The sequence below is a fragment of the Narcine bancroftii genome, chromosome 1 (genome assembly GCF_036971445.1).
Source record: "Narcine bancroftii isolate sNarBan1 chromosome 1, sNarBan1.hap1, whole genome shotgun sequence".
Lineage (NCBI taxonomy): Eukaryota > Metazoa > Chordata > Chondrichthyes > Torpediniformes > Narcinidae > Narcine > Narcine bancroftii.
In genome coordinates this window covers 409,270,495-409,294,421 of record NC_091469.1, presented here as the reverse complement: position 1 = coordinate 409,294,421, position 23,927 = coordinate 409,270,495, and the positions used below count along the sequence as shown (strand labels likewise).

Genomic DNA, 23,927 nt, shown 5'->3' with positions numbered 1-23,927 from the left:
CTACAGATAAATTCCTTTTATGGGACTCCGTCAAAGTGTATTTAGATATACTAAAACAATAAAGAAAGAATATGAGAGGGAGCTGGACGAATTGGAACAAGAAATTGCTTGTCTAGAAAAGGACTTTTTAAAAATAAAGTTGGGCTTAGAAGACCAATATAGAGTATTAATGAATAAGAAGATGAAATATAACAGTGTTGAAAAGGCCATATTAAGGTCTAAGCAAAAATATTATGAATTGGAGGAAAGAGTCCCCAAGGTCCTGGCATTGTAGTTGATAGCAGAGCAAGCCTCAAGAACAATCAATGCAATACAAATCAAAGGAAATTAATGACACCTTTTGGAAATTTTATGAAGGTTTATATAAATTAGAATTGGAAAGGTGGCCAAATAAAATTTGGTGAGTTCCTGTCTAAGATAATTGCCAAACTTGGATATGGAGGCACAAGAAGGTTTAGACTGTCCCTTTGTTGAAGAAAAAATAGTAAGCGCATTGAATTAATTAGAAATCAACAAGTCTCCAGGGGAGGATGGGTTTACACCCGAGTACTATAAGGAATTCAAAGAACTGTTGATATCTCTTTATATGGAGATGATAGATCAGGCAATGGAGACTCAGGCTCCCAGAATCTTTCTTGACAGCAATCATTATGATGATTTTGAAAAAAGACAAGGATCCATAAAAGCTGTCTTCTTAAAGACCTATTTTGCTATTAAACACAGACTACAAAATGATAGCTAAAATACCGGCAAATAGATTGGCAAGGCATTTACCAGAACTAATTAACAAAGATCAAGTGAGGTTTATACAAAAAAGACAGGTGGCAGATAACATGAGAAGACTGCTAAGCTTAATACATCTGGAGCAAACCAGAAATGAGAGGGGTCTCACCAGGGCTCTTGATGCAGAAAAGGCATTTGATAGATGCGAGTAGAACTTCTTATTTAAAGTTCTGGAGAAAATAGGGTCGGGGCCAATGTTTATTAATTGGATAAGGGTACTATTCCATGCACCTAAGGCAAGTTGTGACCAACGGGCAAATTTCTTCAGCCTTTCCACTCACAAGATCAAGCCAACAGGGATCCCCACTATCTCCAGCTCTGTTCGCACTGGCTGAGGCCATCTATCAAGATCCAGACATTAAGGGGTTTCAAGTAGGCCAGGAAGAACCTAAGATCAGTTTATTTGCTGATGTACTTGTACATTTGACAATTCCAATAAATTAATTGCCCAAGCTGTGCTATACTCTGGCGGACTATGGGGAGGTCTTCGGGTACAAGGTTAATTAGGATAAGAGTGAGATTGTGCCACTTACATGAAGGGACTATAGTCAATGTAAAGAAATCAGTTACCTAAAGTGGCTGCAAAATAGGATCAACTACATAGGAGTCAAAATAGATAATGATATAAATAATCTGTATGAATTAAATTACACCTCCTTGCTGAAAAAGGTTGAGGAGGACCTAAACAGATGGATATCTCTGTCCATAACACTGGTGGGCAGAGTCAACAGTGTGAAAATGAATGTGCTGCCAAGACTCTAGTATCTTTTTCAGACCTCGCCTGTGGCATTGCCCAGGGGTTTTTTCAGGCCTTGCTCTCACTGTTAAGAACATTCTTTCATCAAAAGCTTACTGTTAAACAACAAACAAAATGACAAAGAATTAGGCCTAAAATTAGGACTCAAAAAAGATTTATTATGATTGCACTTGCAGTAGCAAAAAAAATGCATAATGATAACTTGGAAAATGGAGGCAACCTTAAAAATACAACAATGGTACATAGAAATGAACATGTGTATTCCATTAGAAAAAAAATCTACAATCTAAAAGACAAATATACTTGAACAAATTTGGAAATCATACTTAGAGTATACTTGAAACCACCAATTTCAGATCTCCATCTCTTAAAATGATAAGCTACAAGTTCAAAAATACAAATATGGAATTTAGGATGACAATTTTTTTTCTCTTATCTTTTTTGCTTTGTTATGGGGGTGGGGGGAAATGTCACTAAATATTTTAATGATGAATGTTTGTTTATTGTTGTTGAAGTAGTTCACAAAGAAGTATTAAATAAAGTTATTAAAAGAACATTCTGATGAATGGGAAGGTAGCCAGGGTTTATATGGAAAAATTGACCTGGAACTATTTTCTGGGTGAATTACGGATGCCAGACTTTAAAAAATATTATTGGGCAGCCCAGTTGAGGTATGTCTCCTCACTCTTTTGGGGGGTGGTGGGGGAGAGATGTACCATCCTGGATACAAATTGGACTGCACTTGGTGGGCGAGAGGGTAGCAGAGGATATTATTTACAAGTGAGATGCCAAATTGCTATCTGGAAAAAACAGACAGCCCCATATTAAAGCAAATTATTCATATGTGGAGTGACGTTAACCAATATCTAAGAATAAAACTGGGGTTGTCCCCAAAAACACCCCTGTCTCCAAACTGTTTTAATACCTTTGACCATAGGTAACAAAATACTAGACACCTGGCGCAGGAACGGCATCAGGTGCATAGAGGACTGTTACGAGCAGGGACAATTAGTGTTATTCGAGCAGCTTAGGCAGAAATATGATTTGTCAAACAAGACATTCCACTGCTACCTTCAGATAAGATCTTTTCTCCATGACAAACTTGGTCCAACCATGGCTCTACCATGACATTGAGGACAGGATTCAAAGGGGGAGCTCACAGAAATTCATTTCGGCAATGCATCTCCTGCTCCAAGTGGAAGGACCCAACCAAGGTCTCCATAAATTGAGACAGAGGTGGGAGTCGGTCTTGGGAACAATGATTGATGAGCAGTGCTGGTCCAACCTGTGTCGGATTAGCATGACTGCGGTAATCAATGCGAGATGCAGGCTGGTGCAGTATAATTTCTTGCACCAGGTGTATTTAACACCACAAAGGATGAACAGGTCTAAGCCAGAACTGTCAGATCAATGCTAAAGATGGAGCATTGAGACAGGAACCTTTGTGCACGTGACCTGGACGTGTACCAAGCTGAGGCTCTTCTGGGCAGAGCTTGGTGAAGTCCTAGGGAAAATTATAGGTAAGGAATTCTCAAAGGATCCTGAGTTGTTCCTGCTAGGCAACATAATGGACGTAAGACTTACAATGAAGCTGTCCAAATTCCATATTCAATTTGTAATAATCGCATTGGCGGTGGCCAGGAAATACATAGCGGGTAACTGGAAGTCCGACGTTTGCCTGAGTATTGTGCAGTGAAGCAAGGAGATGTAAGCTTGTGTTCCCTTGGAGAAAGTTACCTATGACCAGAGGGGAAGGTAAGGTACCTTCCAAAAAATTTGGCATCTGTACCTGAACAATAAAGGAGCATTATTGTGAGAAAGACAACTTTGCCTTGGGGCCTGGCTCACCCCAATCCCTCCCCAATTCTGGGGGGGAGGGTGTGAGGGATCCACCTCAGTCCAGTCAGGGGAAAAAAAGAAAAATCGGCCTGATCGCTTGACCAGGCCAGACCCATAACTCCCCGATGTGATTTATTCCCACATTGTTGATATTGTCTTAAATGTTCATTTTTGGTCATTTGCGTGCTGAGTGTTTGATGCCCAGAGAATGGGGTGGGGGGGGGGGGGATGGGGGAGGGAGAGAGGGGAAGGGATATTAGGTTTGGACTCTATTTGAAAACTTGTATAAATTGGATCGGGGCAAGTTGTAAATGGTAAATATTTGTTATTATTGTTGATGACAAAGTTGTAAACTATAAATAAAATCTTTTAAAAAAAAAATTATCTGGATGATAATGTGGTAAATTAGATCAGCAAATTTGCAAATGAGACAAAGTTTGGAGGTCTTGTGGACAGCAAGAATCTGGACCAGCTGGAAAAATGAACAAAAATGGTGAACAGAATTTGATATGCATAAATGAGGTGTTGCAGTTTGGAAAAACTAACCCTAATTTAGGACTTAGATGGTAAATGGTAGGAATTTGGGAATACAGATATATAATTCCCTGAAAGTGGTATTACAGGTATATAGGCTCATAAAGAGAACTTTTGGCATATTGGCCTTCATAAATCTAAAGTATTGAGTAGAGGAGTTGGGATGTTATGGTAAAGTTGTAAAGACATTGGTGAGGCCAAATTTGGAGTATTGTGCACAGTTTTGGTCATCTAAACTACAGGAAAGATTTCAATAAAATAGAAAGGGTACAGAGTTCAGGAACTGAGTTACAGGGAAAGGTTAGGACTTTATCCTTTGCGTTTAGAAGAATGAAGGGTAGATTTGATAAAGGTATTTAAAATTATGAGGGGGAAAAAAAGTAAATGTAGTAGGTTTTTCCCCCACTGAGGATAGGTGAGATACAAACCACGAGGAACACTAGGGTGAATTTCTTCACACAGGGAGGGGTGGGTGTGTGGAACGAATTGAAGTGGCGAGTGCAAGCTCAATTTAAGAAAAAAATTGGACGGGAGGAGTATGGAGGGCTATGGACTGGGTTCAGGTCTGTGGAACTAGGTAGAATAGTATTTTGGATGGACCAAGAAGGCCGAAGTGCCTATTTTCTATAATATTCTATAGTTCATTACACCAAATTACAACTTGGGTTTTGCCATGTAGTCAGTAGAGTGGCCGTTGAATATGCAACCTGTGGACTTGGCTAAAAGAATACGACACCAAGAAGTTCCCCAGCGATGATATGGAATGCAGTGTAAATAGCATCACTTTTGCATTTCTTACACAATTGAATGAGTTCCATGTGTGCTTATAAGAATTCATTGATGTCTTCCTTTACATTTTTGAAATGCCTTTTCAAAACATAAATATGCAGGATTTGAACATCTTCCAGATCTTACAACCTAATCAATGATTTCATTTGTGAATTTTGTTGTTTTTTAAAAATTTACAATGCACTAATTGGAATTTATTTCATTTGTTGCTTTGTTCACTTGTGTCCTGAGCTTGATGAGTGTTTTGTACAAGCCGATGCCCACCCTTTTCATGAAGGGATCATAATTTGTTTTTAGACAATAGCTTATCACTCTTAATCATGTTTATAGATTCTATGGCTATTTAAAAAAAATAGTTGGTAGCACATCATTGTTTTGTAAAATGTTAAAAACCTTAGTTCTATTTAATTCTTGCAAAGCAGTTTTACTAATAGTATGTTGAGGATTTGAATTGCATGTGATTTTTATTGGGAGTGAAAGTAATCTGGGAGCAGAATAATTTTGTTACATTTTGTATTTATCCATTATAAAAGTAATGTTGTGAACTTGGCGAGCACCATCATGGGCATCGGACTGCACTTCATTCGGGACATCTGCAAGAAGCGGCGTCTCAAGAAAGCAGCTTCTCTATCCTCAAGGACTCTCACTGCCCAGGCCATGCCTCCTCCTTTTATTGCAATCATCAGGAAGGAAGTATAGGAGCCTGAAGACCAACACCTTACAGTTTTAAAATAACAGCTTGCATCAGATTTCTGAATGGACTACCTCAATTTCTCTTCCGTTTGCATTTATTTATTTATAAAATTTGTGGCAATTTTGCACTTGTAATGCTGCCGCGTTGCAACAAATTTCATGATATGCTCATGACTAAATTCAAAATTCTGAAAATGTAGTTACATAATACTGCATTATATCTTATGGAGGGACATACCCCTCCATAAATCTTCGTCCGCGAAGCCAAGCCAAAGAAAGAATATCTTTTAAAGACCATTAATATGAGGGATGAACTTTCTTATGGATATTTAGGGATGTTGTATTATTTCTTTTTCTTTGGCTTGGCTTCGCAGACGAAGATTTATGGAGGGGGTAAATGTCCAAGTCAGCTGCAGGCTCGTTTGTGGCTGACAAGTCCGATGCGGGACATTTCTTGTACCCTATTATAGGTCTATTGTAATAGACTGGCTTGTAACAGTTTCTAGTTTGTGCAATCTTTCAATTTCTTTTTCAGCAACCTGCTGAGTTCAGTGTGACTTGTTTAAGCAGGTTTCAACTTTAGGTTTAGAAAATGGATGGTGAGAATAGTTTTTGGTTAGTTGCATTGAGGATTAGTTGCATTGAGGAAAGTGAAAGTCCTTGGTTGCTATGAAACAATTCAACAGCTGCACTTTTTTTTGGCATTTTTCCCAGTCTGTGACTTGGGGAGATTAATTCAGTTCTCTTATATATGATGATTGCTTCTCGTCAGTATCGTACACGCTACCCATTTTAGCTTTCCCAGTGTAAATGTGAGATCAAAACGGTGAAATGTGCAAAAAAAAAAGGCAAAGTACAAAACTTCCAAGGTTGTCCAACATCAATTTGTTTTGATTAAAATGGAACTTGTAAAATTATGCTTTTTTTTATTCCATGATCCAAAGCTGAACTTATGAGACATCACAATCGCAAAACCATTGCAGAGGCCTAATGTTTTCTGACCCATTGATGAACTGAGGAATCCTGGATAAGCACCTAGGAGTAGAACAGTTCTCTCTTATTGCCAGAGTTGGTCTTAAATGTTGGTATAAATATATTAGGGAAATTGTCATGGGAGATATTTGGGGTGCTTTATATCCACCCAAGCTAAACCAACTTCCCATCTGTCTTTTCAGTAGATTATTGTCCAAGGCAGTTCCTTGGGATCGAGGATGAACACACATTTTTTGTGTTCTGAGGTGGCCATTATAGCCAATGAGGGAGCAACGGACTTCCACAGCTTGCACAGTTAGTGGCTGCTGAGGCCACTATCCAGTCACTTATGTAGTTTGTCTTTTCCTCATGGCGCTTGGCCTCTGGTTTCAATATCATCCTCACTGCTGCCGTGACTCCACTTTTTGAGGAGTCATGGACCATATTTTCTAGGAATTGATGGGAATGCCCTAAATGCTTGAATCTTTTTCTGTCTGTTGTAGAGCTTAGAATAGTCCCATGGTATAGCTTGGAATAGTATCTGCTTTGAGTTTGGTGATTGGCACGTGATTTCAATGTGCCTTGAAATAAATACCTGCTGTTAATCATTTAGGACTGATGAACATGTAGCAATCAGTTATCTCTACTGCCAGGCAGACAGTGTTTTATGTGATACGAGGTCTTGATATTCATATATCCTCCTCAATCAACCAAAATTTGTTCCTGCAGGTTTAAAAATTTCCATTGCCATCATGGATGTCAGTTTTTGCTTGGAGATGGCTCTATAGATATGGGAGTTGGCACATATTTTCAAGGAACAGTCTGAGCCTTTATTGTCAGAGGGCAGCATCATGTTGCTGAGGAATATTGGTAGAGGACTGTAGTCTTGCAGATGTTGAGTTCAAGGTTGATTAGCATGCTTCAGTGAAAATGTCGACTGTGGATTGGGGCTCTCTGCTGATGGCAAAGTCACACTTTGGCTCCTCCTGCCTCCCTGAAGTAACTGAAAAGCTGTTCTCCAAATCATTGTGTGAATTCCACCTATCTCTGGGCACATTGATGTGATCTTTAAGTAAAAAAATAAAATAAATTATCATTTGGGGACCAGTGCCAACATTCCATATCATGTTCAATCCAGCCAAAACCTTTTTCTTCATCAATTTGACAAAAATATGGAATGCTCTCCTCAAATTTGGCTGTCCATAAAAGTTTAAAAAAAAATTATTTAAAGTTTAACAACCATGATCGTACAAACAATTAAACAAAATATATCTACAAAACAAACATGGTGTAAATAATAGAAAAAAAAGAAAGGAAAAGAAAAAAAACCTACACCTCCCCAACCCCTTATACTAATCAACCCCCCCCCCTCCCAACATCCCAACCCTTGATCTCTAAAACCCCACTAACCCCTAAAAGAAAAAAAAAGTTGAGGAGAAATAACAAAATAACTAATCATCATGTGATAGGAATATCCTGCCACACACAGGTCCAGATCTTTACAATTTTAAAACCATATAATCCAAATAAGGGCTCCAAACTTTTCTAAAAACAAAATATTTATCTCTCAAATTATGTTATTTTTTCCAAAGGAATTCAAGATCTCAATTCTGAATGCCATCTTTGCATCTTAGTGATCTTTCCACGTTATTGCAATACATTTCCTTGCTAATATTTTTTTTAAAAAGCCACTTGATATTTGTCCTGACTTGGTTTCAAACGACTGGTATCACTAATTTTTAAAAAAAATTGGTCCAAAGAAAGTTTAATTTTAAAAACATTTTGTAAAAAATTCTCTAATCCTAGACAAGAAAAAATTAACTTTTTTACAAATTCATACTGAATGCAAAAAAACCTCCCTTTCTTCTGACATTGAAAACATAAATCAGAAGATATCAAATTATATCTTTTTAATCATTCCAGAGTGAAATATAATTGATGTATAAAATTATAATGAACAAGTCTATATCTAACATTAATAATCTTAGTCATACTGTTCTTACAAATAATTTTCCAATTATCTAAACTAAATTCCACCCCTAAAACTTTTTCCCATTTTAATCCAGACTTGTGTAAATCTATCTTGAGTATTTTTTGTTGCATTAATTTATACATTTCAGATGTAAATCCTTTCTTTTCACCTTCCCAGCTGTCCACACAAGTTCATCTCTCGCGCTTTCAAGCTGTGATATTAACCAATGGGTCCACAATAGAAACATACTAGGGTTTCAACCCAGTCTGCATCATTCCTTCAACCTGATTTCAATCAATTGTAGTACTGTCTTGCATCCAACTGCCATCCCCTGGTGAGTGGAGCTAATGATGTTAATTAATGCAAGGTTTGAGGCTTTTGAATTGCTGGTAATTACATTCTGGGCTGGCTAAATTGCATCAGAAAATGTGTTCATAAAAGATTTTGGGAATGATTAGAAAATTAAATCTGTGCTGCTTTGCCTGTGATATCAATTCCATCCATAGATGGTGCTATTGATGTCTTAAAATGCAGAGCCAAATCCAGAATGCTGGTTATCATGCATTGGGGTCGAGTGAATTTAGTTTTGCAAAGATTTAGGACGATTGAATTAAGATTTTTCTAAATTCAGGAAAAGACTGATGGGACTAAATTACAATATTTAAAAAAACCAGATTCGAAGTAATTGGTTGTAAAATCAATAATTGAATCAATTTGTCCTCCTTCAAGGAAACCTAAAAGTTAATGACCAGGTGAAATTGGTAGTGAAGAAAGCGAATGCTCTGTTGGCATTCATTTCAAGAGGAATAGTGTACAAGAGTAAAGAGGTGCTGATGAGGCTCTATGGGGCACTGGTGAGACCTGATTTGGAGTACTGTGTGCAGTTTTAGGCCCCCAATCTTAGAAAGGATGTGATGTTATTGGAAAGGGTGCAGAGGAGATTTACTGGGTTGATTCCCAGAATGCAAGGGCTAATGTATGTACGAGGAGCATTTGGCAGCTCTTGGGTTGTATTCATTGAAGTATAGGAGAATGAGAGGAGATCTCATAGAGGCATTTTGTATTTTGAAAGGTTTAGATAGGGTGGATACAGGTAAGATGTTTCCCTTGGTGGGTGAATCGAGGACAAGAGGTCATAGTCTGAAAATTAGAGGTTATCCATATAAAATAGAGATTAGGAAGAACTTTAGCCAGAGGTGTAGATCTGTGGAACTCGCTGTCGCATACAGCACTGGAAGCCAGATCACTGGGAGTATTTAAACAAGAAATAGACAAGTATCTCATTATTGAGGATTATCAAGGGATATGGGGAAAAGGCCGGAAATTTGAACTAGTGTAGAGTAGCTTAGTGTAGTTTTACGGAACAGGCTCGACGGGCCTAGTGGCCTGTTTCTGTTCCTTTGTCTAATGGAGGATAGGTGTCTTGGAGAGAGGTGGTGGTAGAGAGGTCTACAATAGTGAAAGGCCAAAGGAAGCTCCCTGGATATCTAGCTTGAATTTTTAAGTGTGATTTTAATCTTTCAGCTTTTATTTTGAAAATTTAGTAAAAAAGCAAATGCAGTAAGTTTCTGATTATCTGAAATGCTTGGGACCAGACATTTTTTTGGTTAACTAGATTTTTCAGATAACAGAAATTTCTTTAAGCAGCCCAGGAGCATCAATGGTTAAACAATAAGGAAAAAAAAACAATGGAAGGGTTTTCAAGCATGAAGTAATGTTTGATTCTTACCAAAAATATGTGACCTCTGATTACAAAATAAGAAAAATGCATAAATTTAAGAAAAGATGATTTTTAGCTTTCAAATTTTCAGATAACTGAGAATTTTGATTGTGGTTTTTGGATAATAAGATTATAACATCCTGTAAGGGAATAAAATAAATATAGCTAACAGAATCTTCCAGCCAGTACCAGGGCTGCAGCCCATAATGTGCTGACCTATGCAAACCTGATATCCCTACCTCACATCCATAATTCAATTTTTTTCTTGCATGCAGAGGCTTACATGAGTATTTTGAATGTCTCTATTGTACCAACATTTCAGGCATCCATCATTCTGAGTTCAAAAAAAGCCACATAACTCTGAGAATTCCCTGAAACATTCCTCCTGAATTAAAGGAATGTTCTCTGGTATTTGCTATTGTCACCCAAAGTAGGTGATGCTGGCTGTCTGCCCTATCTAGCCCCTTTATAATCTTCTATCACCTCTAAATCACCTCTCATCCTTTGATGCTCCATAGTGACATGCTTCATGTGACGTTCTCCATTCCAGGCAGCATTTGGGTAAATCCCATCTTATCAATTTTCACAGCAATCTTGAGGGATCAATGAACCTAGACTCCAAGATCTCTGTGTTCCTCCACACTGTTGAGAATTCTGCTATTAACCATGTATAACATCTTCAAGTTCAACTTCTAAAGTACATCACTTCACACTTAATTGCATTGAACTCTATCTGTCATTACTCTGCCTCCTGTCTGTATTATACTGTTATAACCTCCAACGTTCTACACTATCCACAGCACCTCCAACCTTGGTATCATCTGCAAACGTGCTGGCCTACATACCCCTCCACCTCTTCATCCAAGTAATTTATATTTTAAAAAGACCTATGAAGTACAGGGGTTCCAGAACAGATCCCTGTGAAATGCCACTCGTCACTAACAAAAATATTTTAAATTCATGAATAATAAAATGACTATGACAAATAATTATTGTGGAAATATAAGTTGAGGAATTGGAGAAGGTGTTGCAAGGAAATGCAGTACATTCCTTGAATCCCCTTCAGGGATGTGGCATTTGGAAGTTGGTGTGTGATTGGGTCAAATTTTAAAATAGAAGTACTTAAAAAGGTTGGCCATACTCAAGTTGATCAATTTGGCTGGAATATTTTGAAGGTTATTATGAAACTGAGGCTGGAAATTGTGGATCACTCTGAAAGGATATTTTCCTTGCACATGTGAATGCTGTCAATGGACTGGAAGATTGTAAATTTTGCAGATGTTTTATTTAAAAACTAAATATAATTTGAAAGTACATCAGAATTTTGCTTTCAAGACATGGCTAAGCCAGAACCTAATAGTTTGGAAAGTGCAGGAGTGAGTGGGATATATGGCAAGACCATTGAATTCGGCAGATAATATAGGGGACAGTATTCTGATCACGAGTACTTTATAATTTTAGATCCAGTTTTCACATTTTTGATGCAGGATTCATTGTTGGCAAGTTAAGGGAATTGCAGAGAGGGAAGGCATCACAGAATCCAAGGCTCAATAGCATGAGCATAAAGCTAGAGCCCATCGAGGATTTAAGTTTGTGAAGAATGGACTTAATGCTCAGTTTCCAAGGAACTGGTTGAATCATTGGTTGGGCATGAAACTTAAAGCCTTTGAGCATTGTTGTTCCAAATATGTATTTGAACATGTGCATTAAATGCTGTTCTGAATATACGAGTCTCAACCAATACTACTCTAGTGCAGTGTTGACCATTATAGCATGATAATGCTCTTGGATATATGTCAGCTATGGCTGAGGGTGCAGGCCATTACTGCCTATAAAGCAAGGGAAGCAATGTGATGCTTCATTACCTGATGAGCTGAACTCCTATGCCCACTTAAAGAAGAACCAATTAGTGCCTACTAGAATCCCTGAAAAAGTGGAGGACCCTGCGATACCTGTCTCTGTGGATGATGTCAAAACATCATTCAAGAGGGTAAAGCCTCACAAGACATCAGGCCCTGATGGCGTACCTGGCAGGGTACTAAAAATCTGTGCCAACCAACTAGCTGGTGTGTCCATGGACATTTTCAACCTCATCATTGCTGCAGTCAGAGATTCCCACCAGCTTTAAAAGGGCATCAATCATCCTGGTACCCAAAAAGAGTAGTGTGAGCTGCCTCAATGACTACCATCCAATAGCACCAACTTCTACTGTGATGAAATGCTTTGAGACGCTGGCTGGTCTTGCCCAGAATTAACACGTTCTTAGGTCAATTGGATTTTGTCTGGATCTTTACTTATCGTCACAATCTCTCCACAGAGGATGCAATATATTTTGCTCTCCACTCAGCTCTGGATCACCTCAAAAAAAGCAATTCATATGGCTGCTCTTCAGTCTACAGCTTGGCCATCAGTACCATTATTCCCTCAGTGCTGGTCAAGAAGCTACAAACTCTAGGCCTCTGTACCCACTTTTGCAACTGGATCCTTGACTTTATGATTGGAAGGCCACAGTCAGTACATATTGGAAGCAGTGTCTCCTCCTCACTGATCATCAACACAGGCACACCCCAAGGATGCGTGCTCAGCCCACTGCTCTACTCATTATACACCTATGACTATATGTCGAGGCACAATTCCAATGCCATCTACAAGTTTGCTGAAGACAGCACAGATGTTCGCAGAATCACAAACAGCAATGAGGAAGCGTACAGGTGGGAGATAGATCAGCTCATTGAATGGTGTAACAACAACAACCGTGTGCTCAATGTCAGCAAAATCAAGGAAATGATTGTGGACTTCATGAGAAAATCCGGGGAACACAATCCATTCCTCAGAGGACTCAGTGGAGGAAAGGGTCAGGAACTTCAAATTCCTGGGTGTCAACATCTCTGAGGATCTATCCTGGAGCCTCCATGTTGATGGAATCTTGAAGAAGGCTCGCTAGCGGCTATACTTTGTGAGGTGTCTGAGGAGATTTGGTATTTCACCGAAACTCTCAAACTTCTACAAGTGTACTGTGGAGAGCTTCTGACTAGTTGCATCACTGCCTGACACAGAGGCCCCAACACTTAGGATAAGAATAAACTCCAGAGAATTTCAACTTGGCCTGCAACATCACAGGCACCAGACGTCACTCCATTGAGTACATCTACATGAGGCGGTGTCTTTAAAAAGCAGCCTCTTTCCTCAAAGACCCCCACCACCCAGGCCCTGCCCTCTTCCCTCTGCTACCATCCAGAAAAAGGTGCAGGAGCCTAAAGACGAGCACTCAGCAGCACAAGGATAGCTTCTTCCCCACTGGCATCAGATTCCTGAATATTCAATGAACCAAAGACACTGCCTTACTTTTCATGCACTATTATTTTAATTTTCTTTTATTTCTAGTACCGTTGTAAGATGGTTATAATCTGAATGTTTGCACTATGACGTTACCACAAAACACCAACTTTCCTGACTTGTTCATGACGATAAATTCTGATTCTGACGTCAATGTCATGACTTTCAGATTCATGAGAGTTGCACTGATATACCTATAGAAAAGCATAGCAACATTGTTAGTACAAGATCCACAAGTTCGTTGCAATGTGTGTCATTAATGTGGGCTTCTACAGGAAGACTGAGACCATTAAGTTAATATAGTCAGTATTTATCTGAATTATTTTTTAAAAAATCAAGTTAAGGTTTTTAAAGATGCAATAATTGAGGCAAAATTAGACTTTCCTTAAGACTTCACGAGGACAGGTAATATGAATGAGATGATAATTCAACAAAACTAGAAATTTGGAATGGTCATAGCAACAGTAAATGAAAATTTCAATAAAAACTAATGCTGAAACTTTTTATTTCCACAGACTCTACTGATTTGTTTTTATTTTACAATGAAAGGATGTGGTTTTAAAGATCATCTTGAAGGCGATAGTTTTTTTTTTAAAGTGGCACTGTTAAACTTATTAAGCGAATGGGAATACAAAAGCAATGACTTCAGTATTCTTCCAGAATGTTGTTTTGAATCTTGGCTGGAGTATTGTCCAATTTTTCACAGCATTGGAGACGGTACTGAGGATGTTGGCCTGGATAGTATTGGAATATCCATTGTGCAGAGGATCTGAAGTTCTTTGGAACAATGGAGATTTGCTGTACAAAGTAGTTGATGCTTTTGGTAGAGTAAACAAATGCTGTCGCAGAAAGCTTGGTAACCAAAGGGGGGAAAAAATTGATAATCTGATAAAAGGAATCTTTTCTACACACTTATTTGTAATCAAGAATGTGCTGTCTTGTGCTGAAAGCAGATTCAGTATTAACTTAATCAAAATGATAAGCACATGAATGGAGTGAAATTGAAGGATTGTGTGGAAAGAGCAATGGAGTAGGATTAATTGGATAGTTGTGCCAAAAAGGGCTGGGCCTGTGGTTATTGTAGACTGCCAGGATTCTTTGACAGTTGTGAAGTTGTGCATGCTTCCACTCTTGCTCTCTGATACCTAAAATATCCTGAGACTCTGACATTCAAACTTGGGATGGGCTTTGCAATTGGCAAAGCAAACTATGATAAGAACTGTCTGGTGAAAACAATGCCACTTCTGTCAATAAGAGTATTTGTCTGCTTGACTTCAATTACATCTACTTGCCATTAACTTTTAATTTGAACCCTGTTTTCCTGACTCTTGATCATTGTCTCAAGCTGACCTCAGCCCTCCTGACTTAAGTGAAGCACTGAAGTCTGCAGACTGAGATGGTAGTAAAAGCACAGAAATGCTGGAGGAACTCAACTGGTCTCAGAGTCCAGAGGAGGTAAAGATGTATTACCTATGTTTTGGGCCTGAGCCTTCAGGTTATAATTAAAGACTAGAGATTAAAGTGAAGAATGGGAAGGGGAGGAGTCCAGACCTAGCAGCCAAATTGTTAAATGGATATGATAAAAGGAAAGTGAGATTTGATTTTGGCTCTGAAAGGAGACAGGGAAAAGAGATGAGAGAGACACACACAACACGGGGAAAGTAGATATTTAGGGGTGGGGGGGTGTGGGGTGTTGAACAAAAACCAGGAAAGTAGATGTTAATGCCATCTTGTTGCAGGGTGCCCATATTGTAGATGAGGTGTTGTTCCTCCAATTTTCAGGTGGTCTCAATCTGGCATCACACGAGACCATGGACAGACCTCAGCAAGGGAATGGGATGGAAAATTGAAATGGATGGGTGGCCACTGGGAGATCAACACTATTGCAGCGGACAGAACTGAAGTGCTCGTCAAAGCAATCTCCCAGGTTGTGCCTAGTTTCTCTGTAGATGAGACAACAACAGAAACAGTGTGTGCAGTAGATGACCCGTATAGATTCACAAGTAAAATGTTGTTTCACTTAGAAGAACTGCTTGGGGCCATGATGACTCGAATCAAGGCTTTAATACTTATCCACTGTTTCACAATGATTGACCAATTCCTTTTCTGCAGCAATGCTTCACTCCCTGTACTCTTCGATACCCCTCTCTGATGAGCCTGATCCAGTGCTGTTTTATCTAAAATTCCATCTTATAGTCTCTTAAAACTTGAATAAAATTCTGCTGTCTGCATCACATTTAGAGCCAACTTCCATTCACCATTTCCCCAGATCTTCCTACTTTATTTTTATTTGGCACCAAGCACCCCACCCCATCTTATTACTATGAATGGAACAACAGCTTTAGTTTAAAAAATTTCCATGACTGTTGTGCATTTTATATATTTGTTTGGGACGTAAGGCCATTTGGTCTATCAGATCTATGGTGTCTTTCACAGCAATCCAATCTATTCAATATCTACCCCCCACTTCCCTGCAACTTGTTCTCTCAAGCTGCCCATTGGAACTAGATGATTTTTAATTGCACAAATGATAATTCATTGTAGCCAGTTTGTGATCATCCAAGTGAGTCTGTGGGATGTGGAAGGAAACTAGAGCACCTGAGAATGTACAAACTTGATAACGAAAGCAAAGGCGAGAGGAGAGAGAGCAAGTGCAGGAGCAGAATTTTAGCCATTGAACCTATCAAATCAACTCTGGCATTCAAACCATGGCTGATGTATTTTTCAAATCTACCATTCAAATCGTGAGCTGTGAGTGGTGAGGGAGGTGTCAGGATTAACCTGGGATGACCTGGGTCTTGAGCTATAATATTGCCTCTATGCTACCCTTCTCGATGGGAATAAATTATCTTGAGTAATTTCTGAATGAAGAGCAGGGGGAATGCTGTTATGATTGCATTTCCCCATCCCCAAGTTCTTTTCACTCAGCAGTTCTAAAAGATAATCAGTCCATCATCATCAAAAGAAAAGGATGGCCAACATTTTGGATGGGGACCTCTTTTCCAGGCCCAGCTCAGAACATTTATCTCCATGACTGCTGCCTGACCCAAGTTCCACCATCTGTATTCTTGTGTTTCTCATTGACATTATGACAATGAGGGAACTTTCTGTGCTGTATTGACTCCTCCATTCGAACAGTGACAGGACCCACATGTATATATGTGCATCATATTTGGCCTCTGGTGAAGTGGTGTATTGATTCCTCCATTCGAACAGTGACAGGACCCACATATATATATGTGCATCATATTTGGCCTCTGGTGAAGTATGAAAAGACTGGAGGGTATCTAAAGTTGTACAGTTGTTTATAAAGCTCAGCAAGGACAAGCCAGGCACCTACAGGACTGTGAGTCTCATGTCAGGAGTAGGAAAGATGATGGAGGGGAATAGGTGGGACATTTGGATAGGCAGGGGCTGATTAGAAATGATCAGCATGGTTTTGTGTGTATCTCATCAATCTGATAGCTTTCTGAAGAGGTGACCAAGAGGCTTGATAAGGGCAGTACATAATCCTGTATTGGCAGATCGATCTGGGAGGTTGGATCAAACGGAATGCAAGGTATGCTGGCCAATTGGATCAGTACTATCTTGGTGGAAGCCTGTGTAGTGATGTGCTGCAAGGTCAGACCTGTGTTCACTGTTTGGAATCTATAATTTATATTCATCCTTTTGTAACTAGATCCTCCACAGAGCCTAATAGTCTGAATATGCCTGAGATTGATCTAGGAAGCTAAGCAGGCTCAGGCCTGGTCAGCACTTGGAGAGGAGACCAGCTAGGAACACCAGGTGCTGTAGGTTTCTGTAAGGGGTGCTGGACAAAATGGCAACTCTCTGCCTGCCTTACAGTATAAAGAATTTCATGCATGTTGTATTCTAAATGTAGATGTTGGAATCAATTGTTAAAGTTGAGTTTATGAAGTACCAAGAGGAGCATCGCAATATAGGTCAAAGCCATCATGGTTTCCTTAAAGGAAAATAATGCCTGACAAACCTACAATTTTGTGTGATGATAACAAACAGGATAGACAGGGGAGAAGCAATAGATGTTGTGTACTTGGTCTTTCAAAAGGCCTTTGACAAGGTGCTATATACGGTAGACCATTGGTTAATTGGCAGGAAGCAGTGGGAATAAGGGGATCTATTCAGGTTGGTTGCCTGTAACTTGTGGTGTTCTGCAGGGGTTAGTGATGGTGCTGCTTTTTATGTTGGATATAAATGATTTGGATAATGAAAGGGATAACTTTGTGGATAAATTTACAGTTGCCACCAAAATAGGTGTTAGAGCTGGTGGTGCTGAGGACACAAAGGCTGCAGAGACCTGGGTAGATTAAGAGAATGGGTAAAGATGGCAGATGAAATAGTGTTGGGAAGTGTACAATCATACACTTTGGTACAAGAAATAGATGGTCAGATTATTATTTAGATGAGGAGAAAATTAAAAATTTGGAAGTGCAAAGGGACTTGGGAATCCTCATGCAGGATACCTAAAGATTAACCTCCAGGTTTAATTGATGGTGAAGAAAGTGAATCCAATGTTGGCATTCATTCCTGGAGGATTACCGTACAAGGTCAAGGATGTAATGATGAGACTCTAAAGGGAGCTGGTGAGACCTCACTTGGAGTACTGTGTACAGTTTTGGGTGCCTTATTTGAGAAAGGATGTGCTAGCATTGGAGAGGGTTCAGAGAAGATTTACTAGAATGATACCAGGAATGAAAGTGTTAACATGTGAGGAATGTTTGTCAGCTCTTGGACTGTACTTGTTGAAGTACAGAAGGATGAGGGGGACCTCATTGTCACATCTATTTCTGTCCAGGCCTTTTAACATTTGAATTGTCCCAAAGTCGTTTGCTGAAGAAGGGGAGTCTAGGACAAGAGGCCACAATTTCAGGATAAATGGGTGTCAATTTAAAATAAAAATGCAGAAAGATTTCTTTAGCCAGAGGGTCATGAGCCTGTGGGTCCTTATTGGCACAGGGGGCATTGGAAGTGTGATTCTTGGGTGTATGCAAGACAGAAATTGACAGATATTTGATTTGTCAGGGCATTAAGGGTAATTGAGAGAAGGCTAGGGAGTGGAGCTGAGTGATAAAGATCAGCTCATTACTAAATGACAGAGCAGACCCAACAGGCTGATTGGCCTACTTCTGCTTTTATATCGTATGAATGATGCTTGTAGTGAAGTTAAGGTTGGATAAGCACTGGTAAGATCTGGGGCAAGTTGTCCGAGAGCACAATTTCCATGAACCCCATTGTTATGTTGATTAGTACAGCACATAAATGAGCTCTTTGGCCCATGATGACCAAATTAAAATAAAGCTTTGCTGTTTGCACATGATGCATACCCCTCTTGCATATTCTTATCTATTGTCTATGCTTTCAATAATACTCCTGACAGTTAAATTCCAAGCACTAATCACTTTAAACAAAATTCCCACTAGGGTGGCCATTCCAAAGGAGGATATAGGTCATTGGTATGACCATGACTTCCTTTGGAATGGCCACCCTATTTCCCACATATCTGTTAATCTTCCTCAAAATCTCTGCACCGAAGAGCATGCCTGTAGTATGTGACATTTTTACCTTGGTTGGGGGGATGATTCTGGCTATTTACCCAATCTATGCCATATATTTTGCATAATTCAGGTTACTGCTCAGCCTGTGATGCTAGACAGAAATCAATCCAATGTTGTTCAATCTCTTTCCATAACTCATATCTTCCATTAGCATTCTAGTAAATCTCCTCTGGGTTGGTGAAAATGTGTGCAGGACAAATTCAAAATGGTGGACCAAATAGATTGCTTCTGTACTATAAAATGTATCCAATTTTCTGTACCATATTAGGGCATGGAAAAGAGCATGTTAAAACAAGACTTCAGATCAATGGTTTTCAAACTTTTTTTTTCCATTCACATACCACCTTAAGTAATACCTTACTAATCACAGAGCACCTATGGTAGTGGGATGAAGATAGCCTTTTGATTTGAGAGGCCTTGAATATCTGCAATTTTTATTAATAAAACTCTGCTCTTGCATTTTCTTTTTTTTATAAAAGTCATGCTTACAATGTTCTACTCCAGTTCAGAAATGAGAAAGCATTGAAAATGAATAATAGTTTTTTTTAAATTCTGCTTGGATTTGTTCTACAGGGTTAAAACTTTAACATGATTCTTTAAAATTGTCTGGGCTTCCTCAACTTTAGAAGAGATCACTTTGTGATACCTGGTGCACAATTCACAATCTTCAAGAACTTGGTCTTGGCCATTGTATAAATGCATCCAAGGACCACAGTGTCTTTCTACAGATTATATAGAAAGCACCCAGTTCCCTTTTGGTCATGATTTCTGTCTCAAGTGTTTGAAATGTTCTGATACTTGCATTACATAGGCCACACATATTCAAGATTTTTGTTCATTATTAAATAATACAATAGCTTTGATTATATTGGGTAGAATTTTCTGGAGCATGTTTACTTGCCATACCTTCATTTTGTTTTTAGGTCTTGGACAGTTTATTAGCTCAGTATGGTTCAGTGGAGAGCTGTGAACAAGGTACGTAACTTTTTTTAAAAAATTTGATTTTTAAAACTATAATTATAATTCTGTTTTAATCGTTGCACTTCTTTTACAGTAAACACAGAAACAGAAACTGCTGTAGTGAATGTTACATATTCTACCAAGGAACATGCAAGACAGTGAGTATTGCACATAGCAATTTATTCCACCTCAATGCACCATTTGATAAAATAATCTATCTGCAGTACTGTACTATTACTTTATGATTCCCTATAATTATGGAAACAGCTTTGAGAAACTTGAGGATTATGAACTTTGTGTCAAACGCTTGTCATTTGCTGTACAAGTATCTTCCATTTTAAGATGAAAGAAATTTTATTTTTAGCTCTCCTGAGCTAAATGTTAATATTTAATTACAGATAAAATATAAGGAAATCATTGCAGATGTTGCAAATTTGTTGTAAATGTGAAGCAGATCCAGCTACTGTTGTGGAGAAGGAATCTAGATTGATGTTACCAATTGATAATCCATGTTGTAGACTCCATCATACCCAAAATCAGTTTAATGAAATTTTGCCGCTGTTCCTTTCCTTAAAGAAGGTAACCAGAATTCTTTGCAGTGCACCAGATATAGTTTTGCTAAAGTTATGTAGCAAGCCATAACTTTTGTACTCTTATGGCAATAAAGACCAACTTTTTACTTTTTGTTTGCGTTTATAATGTAACTTGGATGCAGTTTGTTTCTGAGATAAGACCACCAAAGTTATCTACAAGTATTCATTAATCTTGCACAGTTTAAATAATCTGCTTTTCTATTTTTCCTGAAATTGGAGGTAATTTATTTTGTACTTCATCCACAGTAATCTTATCACTGTAGCTGAAGTACAAAGTACTCACCTACTCGACCTGCTTTTATGACTGCAGATGTTTCATTGTCCTTGTAAGTTTCCCACTTTGTATAGTCAACACACGTTGATATGTTGAAATAAGTTTTTAAACATTGAGTTATAATTTATATTTTGATATGAAATTTAAAAATTAACACCTTTGTTGTATTGCTGTTTGAATCATTTTTGTATTTGCACCACCTTTTATTTCTCTCCACTTGTGTATTAAAAGGAATGGTCTCATTCTTCCAAAATGTATGAAAATATGCTTTTCTCTGATTTAAATTTGTTCAAAGCTTTGCATTTCCTCTAAATATAAATTTGGTGCCATTGTACTTGATGTAACTATTGTCTCTACACCAATTCTCACTTGCCATAAATCTGAGTAAACTTCATTTTATTACTTTTTCTTTGTTATTTTTGCCCTATTGCCTTATTTTAATTTAGCCTCCAAGTACAAATTGCACAGAATTGAAGGTTGCCTAGTATATCTTGGTTGCAAAATGTGGACGTATACTGCTCAGTCTACTCTAATCAGGAAAGTGATGGAATGTGTTGTTAACCATGCTGTCAGCTGGCATTTGCTCATCAACCATGGACAGGGTTTAAATTCCAGAGTTTGAATTCACAAGATATAGGGGCAGAAGTAGGCCCATTTGCCTATCGAGTCTGCTGTGCCGTTCTAATCATGACCTGATCCATCTTCCCACTCAGCCCCACTTCCTGGCTTTCTCTCCATAATCCTTGATGCCCTGACTAATCAAATACCCATCAATTTCTTCCTAAAAAATGGCCTCGCTTCAGTGGCCGCCTGTGGCAACAAATTCTGCAGAGTCATGACCTTCTGACTTGAGAAATTTTTCTGTCTCTTTTATGCTGAAGTTTAGCCCTCTTGTCCTAGAATGCCCTATCATGGGCAAAAAAATCGTTGCCACATAAACTGTCCAGGCCTTTCAGCATTTGAAATGTCTGAGGATCCACCTTCATCCTTCTATACTCCCAACAAATACAGTTCCAAGAGCCAACTATTGGTCCTTGTATGCTAATCCTTTCATTCCTGGTATCTTGCTCATAAAGCTTCTCTGGATCCCCCTCCAATGACAGCATGTTTTTTTTTTCCTCAAATTATGCACCCAAAACTGTACACATTTATTTAAAGTGAGGTCTCTCCAGTGCTTTATAGAGTCTTAATATATGCTATTCCTCCAGAAATGAATGCCAACATTGCATTCTCCTTTTTTACCACTCATTCAACCTGGAGGTTGACTTTAGGGTATCCTACACAAGAATTCCCAAGTCTCTGCACCTCAGAATTTTGAATTTTATCCCCATCTAAGTCTGCCTGGCCATTTTTTCTACCAAGGTGCATGACCATGCATTTCCAAACATTGTGTTTAATCTGCCATCTCTTTGCCCATTCTCCTAATCTATCCAAGTCTCTGCAGTCTTTCAGTATCCTCAGAACTAGGTATGATCTACAAATTTAGCCACAAAGCCATCTACTCCACAATCAAAATAATTCATATACAACATTTTTTTAAAAAGGCCCCCAACATCAACCTGTGGAACACCACTGGTAATTGGTAGACAACCAGAATAGGATCTCTTCATTCCTAATCTTTGTTTCCAGCCAATTAGCCATTTGTCTACCCTTAGACCATTTAGCTTCCCAAGCACCTTCTCTCTCGTAATCTTAACTGTGCTAACTTCTATTCCCAGAAAACCATGACTGATGTCTTCCACAGTGAAGACTGATCCAAAATATTCAGTTCTTCTGCCGTCTCCGGGATTTGCGTTACATTTTCTCCAGTGTCATTTTCTATCGGTCCTATGTCTACTTTGGTTACTCTTTATATATTTTAAAAATAAACTTTTTTAGATTCCACTATGATTTTATTTGCTAACCCTCTTTCATAATTCATCTTTTTCTTCCTAATTATCATCTTGGTTGTTTTTTCTGTTTTTAAAAGTTTCCGAGTCCTGTTTCTTCCCACTTGTTTTTGCTTCCTTATCTGCCCTCTTTTCCTTTTACTTTGGCTTTAACAATTGTCTCATTTTTCCCTTCATAAATTTTATTTAATTTTGGTGTTTACCAGTCCTGCACTTTCCTCATTTCTCCCTGAAATTCCAGCCATTGCTGATGAGTATGCTTTTCCAATCGACTTAGGCCAGTTCCTCTCTCGCGCAGCTGTAATTTCCTTTAGTCCACTGAAATACCAACACATTGGACTTTAGCCTTTCTTTTTCAAACTTCATAGTGAACTCAATCAAATTATGATCATTGCTTCCAAAAGATTCCTTTGCCTTAAACTCTCTAATCACCTCTGGTTCATTGCACAGTACCCAATCCCCTGGCGGGCTCAACAGGCTGCTCCAAAAAGTTATCCCTTAAGCGTTCCACAAACTCAGTCTCCTGAGATCCCGTGCCGACTTTTATTTTTCCAATCTACTTTTTTTTTTATTTTTGTTTTTTATTTTTCACACCATAAACCACATTGACCATGATACATACATTTTCCTTTTCCAATCTACTTTGATGTTTAAAACCCCCTCCTCCCCCTTGATCATTGCAACGCTGTCCATCTGATGTGCTTTATCAATTTCCAGTTTTATTTTTTAATTTGCATCCCATCTGCTATTTGGAGGCCTGTACAAAGGTAAAAGGCCATTAGTGTCCTTTTACCTTTATCATTCCCTAAATCAAACCTCTTCTAATCCTGTTAATTCTTTCCAATGATGTAATATTGTTTCCTGCCAGCAGAACCACGCCACCTCCCTCCCCCACCTACCTGCCTATCCTTGCGATATACTGTATACCCTTGGACATTGAGCTCCCAATGACACCCATCTGTTGCTGTACAGCACGATCATCCACCTTGTATGTAATACTGCATGTATTTAACACATTCATTTTTGAATGTACAGTGCCTCTCATCCCTCCTGCTATTATTTTGTCTTGTTGCCTGCCTGTCATCCTTGCTACACACTATCTTCGCCTTACTGCTGTTTTCCCCTTCTTCAATCCTAGCACTCTGGTTCGCATCCTCTGGCAAATTAGTTTAAACCCTCCCTAACAGCTATATTAAACCTGCCCACCAGGATATTCATCCTCTTTGGGTTCAGGTGCATC

At 38.7% G+C, this 23,927-nt stretch overlaps 1 protein-coding gene across 2 annotated transcripts in view; it reads left to right on the top strand.

Annotated features, from left to right (window-relative positions):
- Positions 1–23,927, top strand: part of igf2bp3 (insulin-like growth factor 2 mRNA binding protein 3) — a 149,024-nt gene that overhangs the window by 74,059 nt on the left and 51,038 nt on the right. The window contains exons 3-5 of one of the 2 annotated variants that reach the window (XM_069913887.1): positions 14,741–14,850; positions 19,895–19,946; positions 20,026–20,089. In XM_069913887.1, the coding sequence (XP_069769988.1) occupies positions 14,812–14,850; positions 19,895–19,946; positions 20,026–20,089 (155 nt within the window). In that variant the 5' untranslated portion in view covers positions 14,741–14,811. The remainder of the gene's footprint in view (positions 1–14,740; positions 14,851–19,894; positions 19,947–20,025; positions 20,090–23,927) is intronic. The other variant, XM_069913886.1, reaches the window with a different exon arrangement.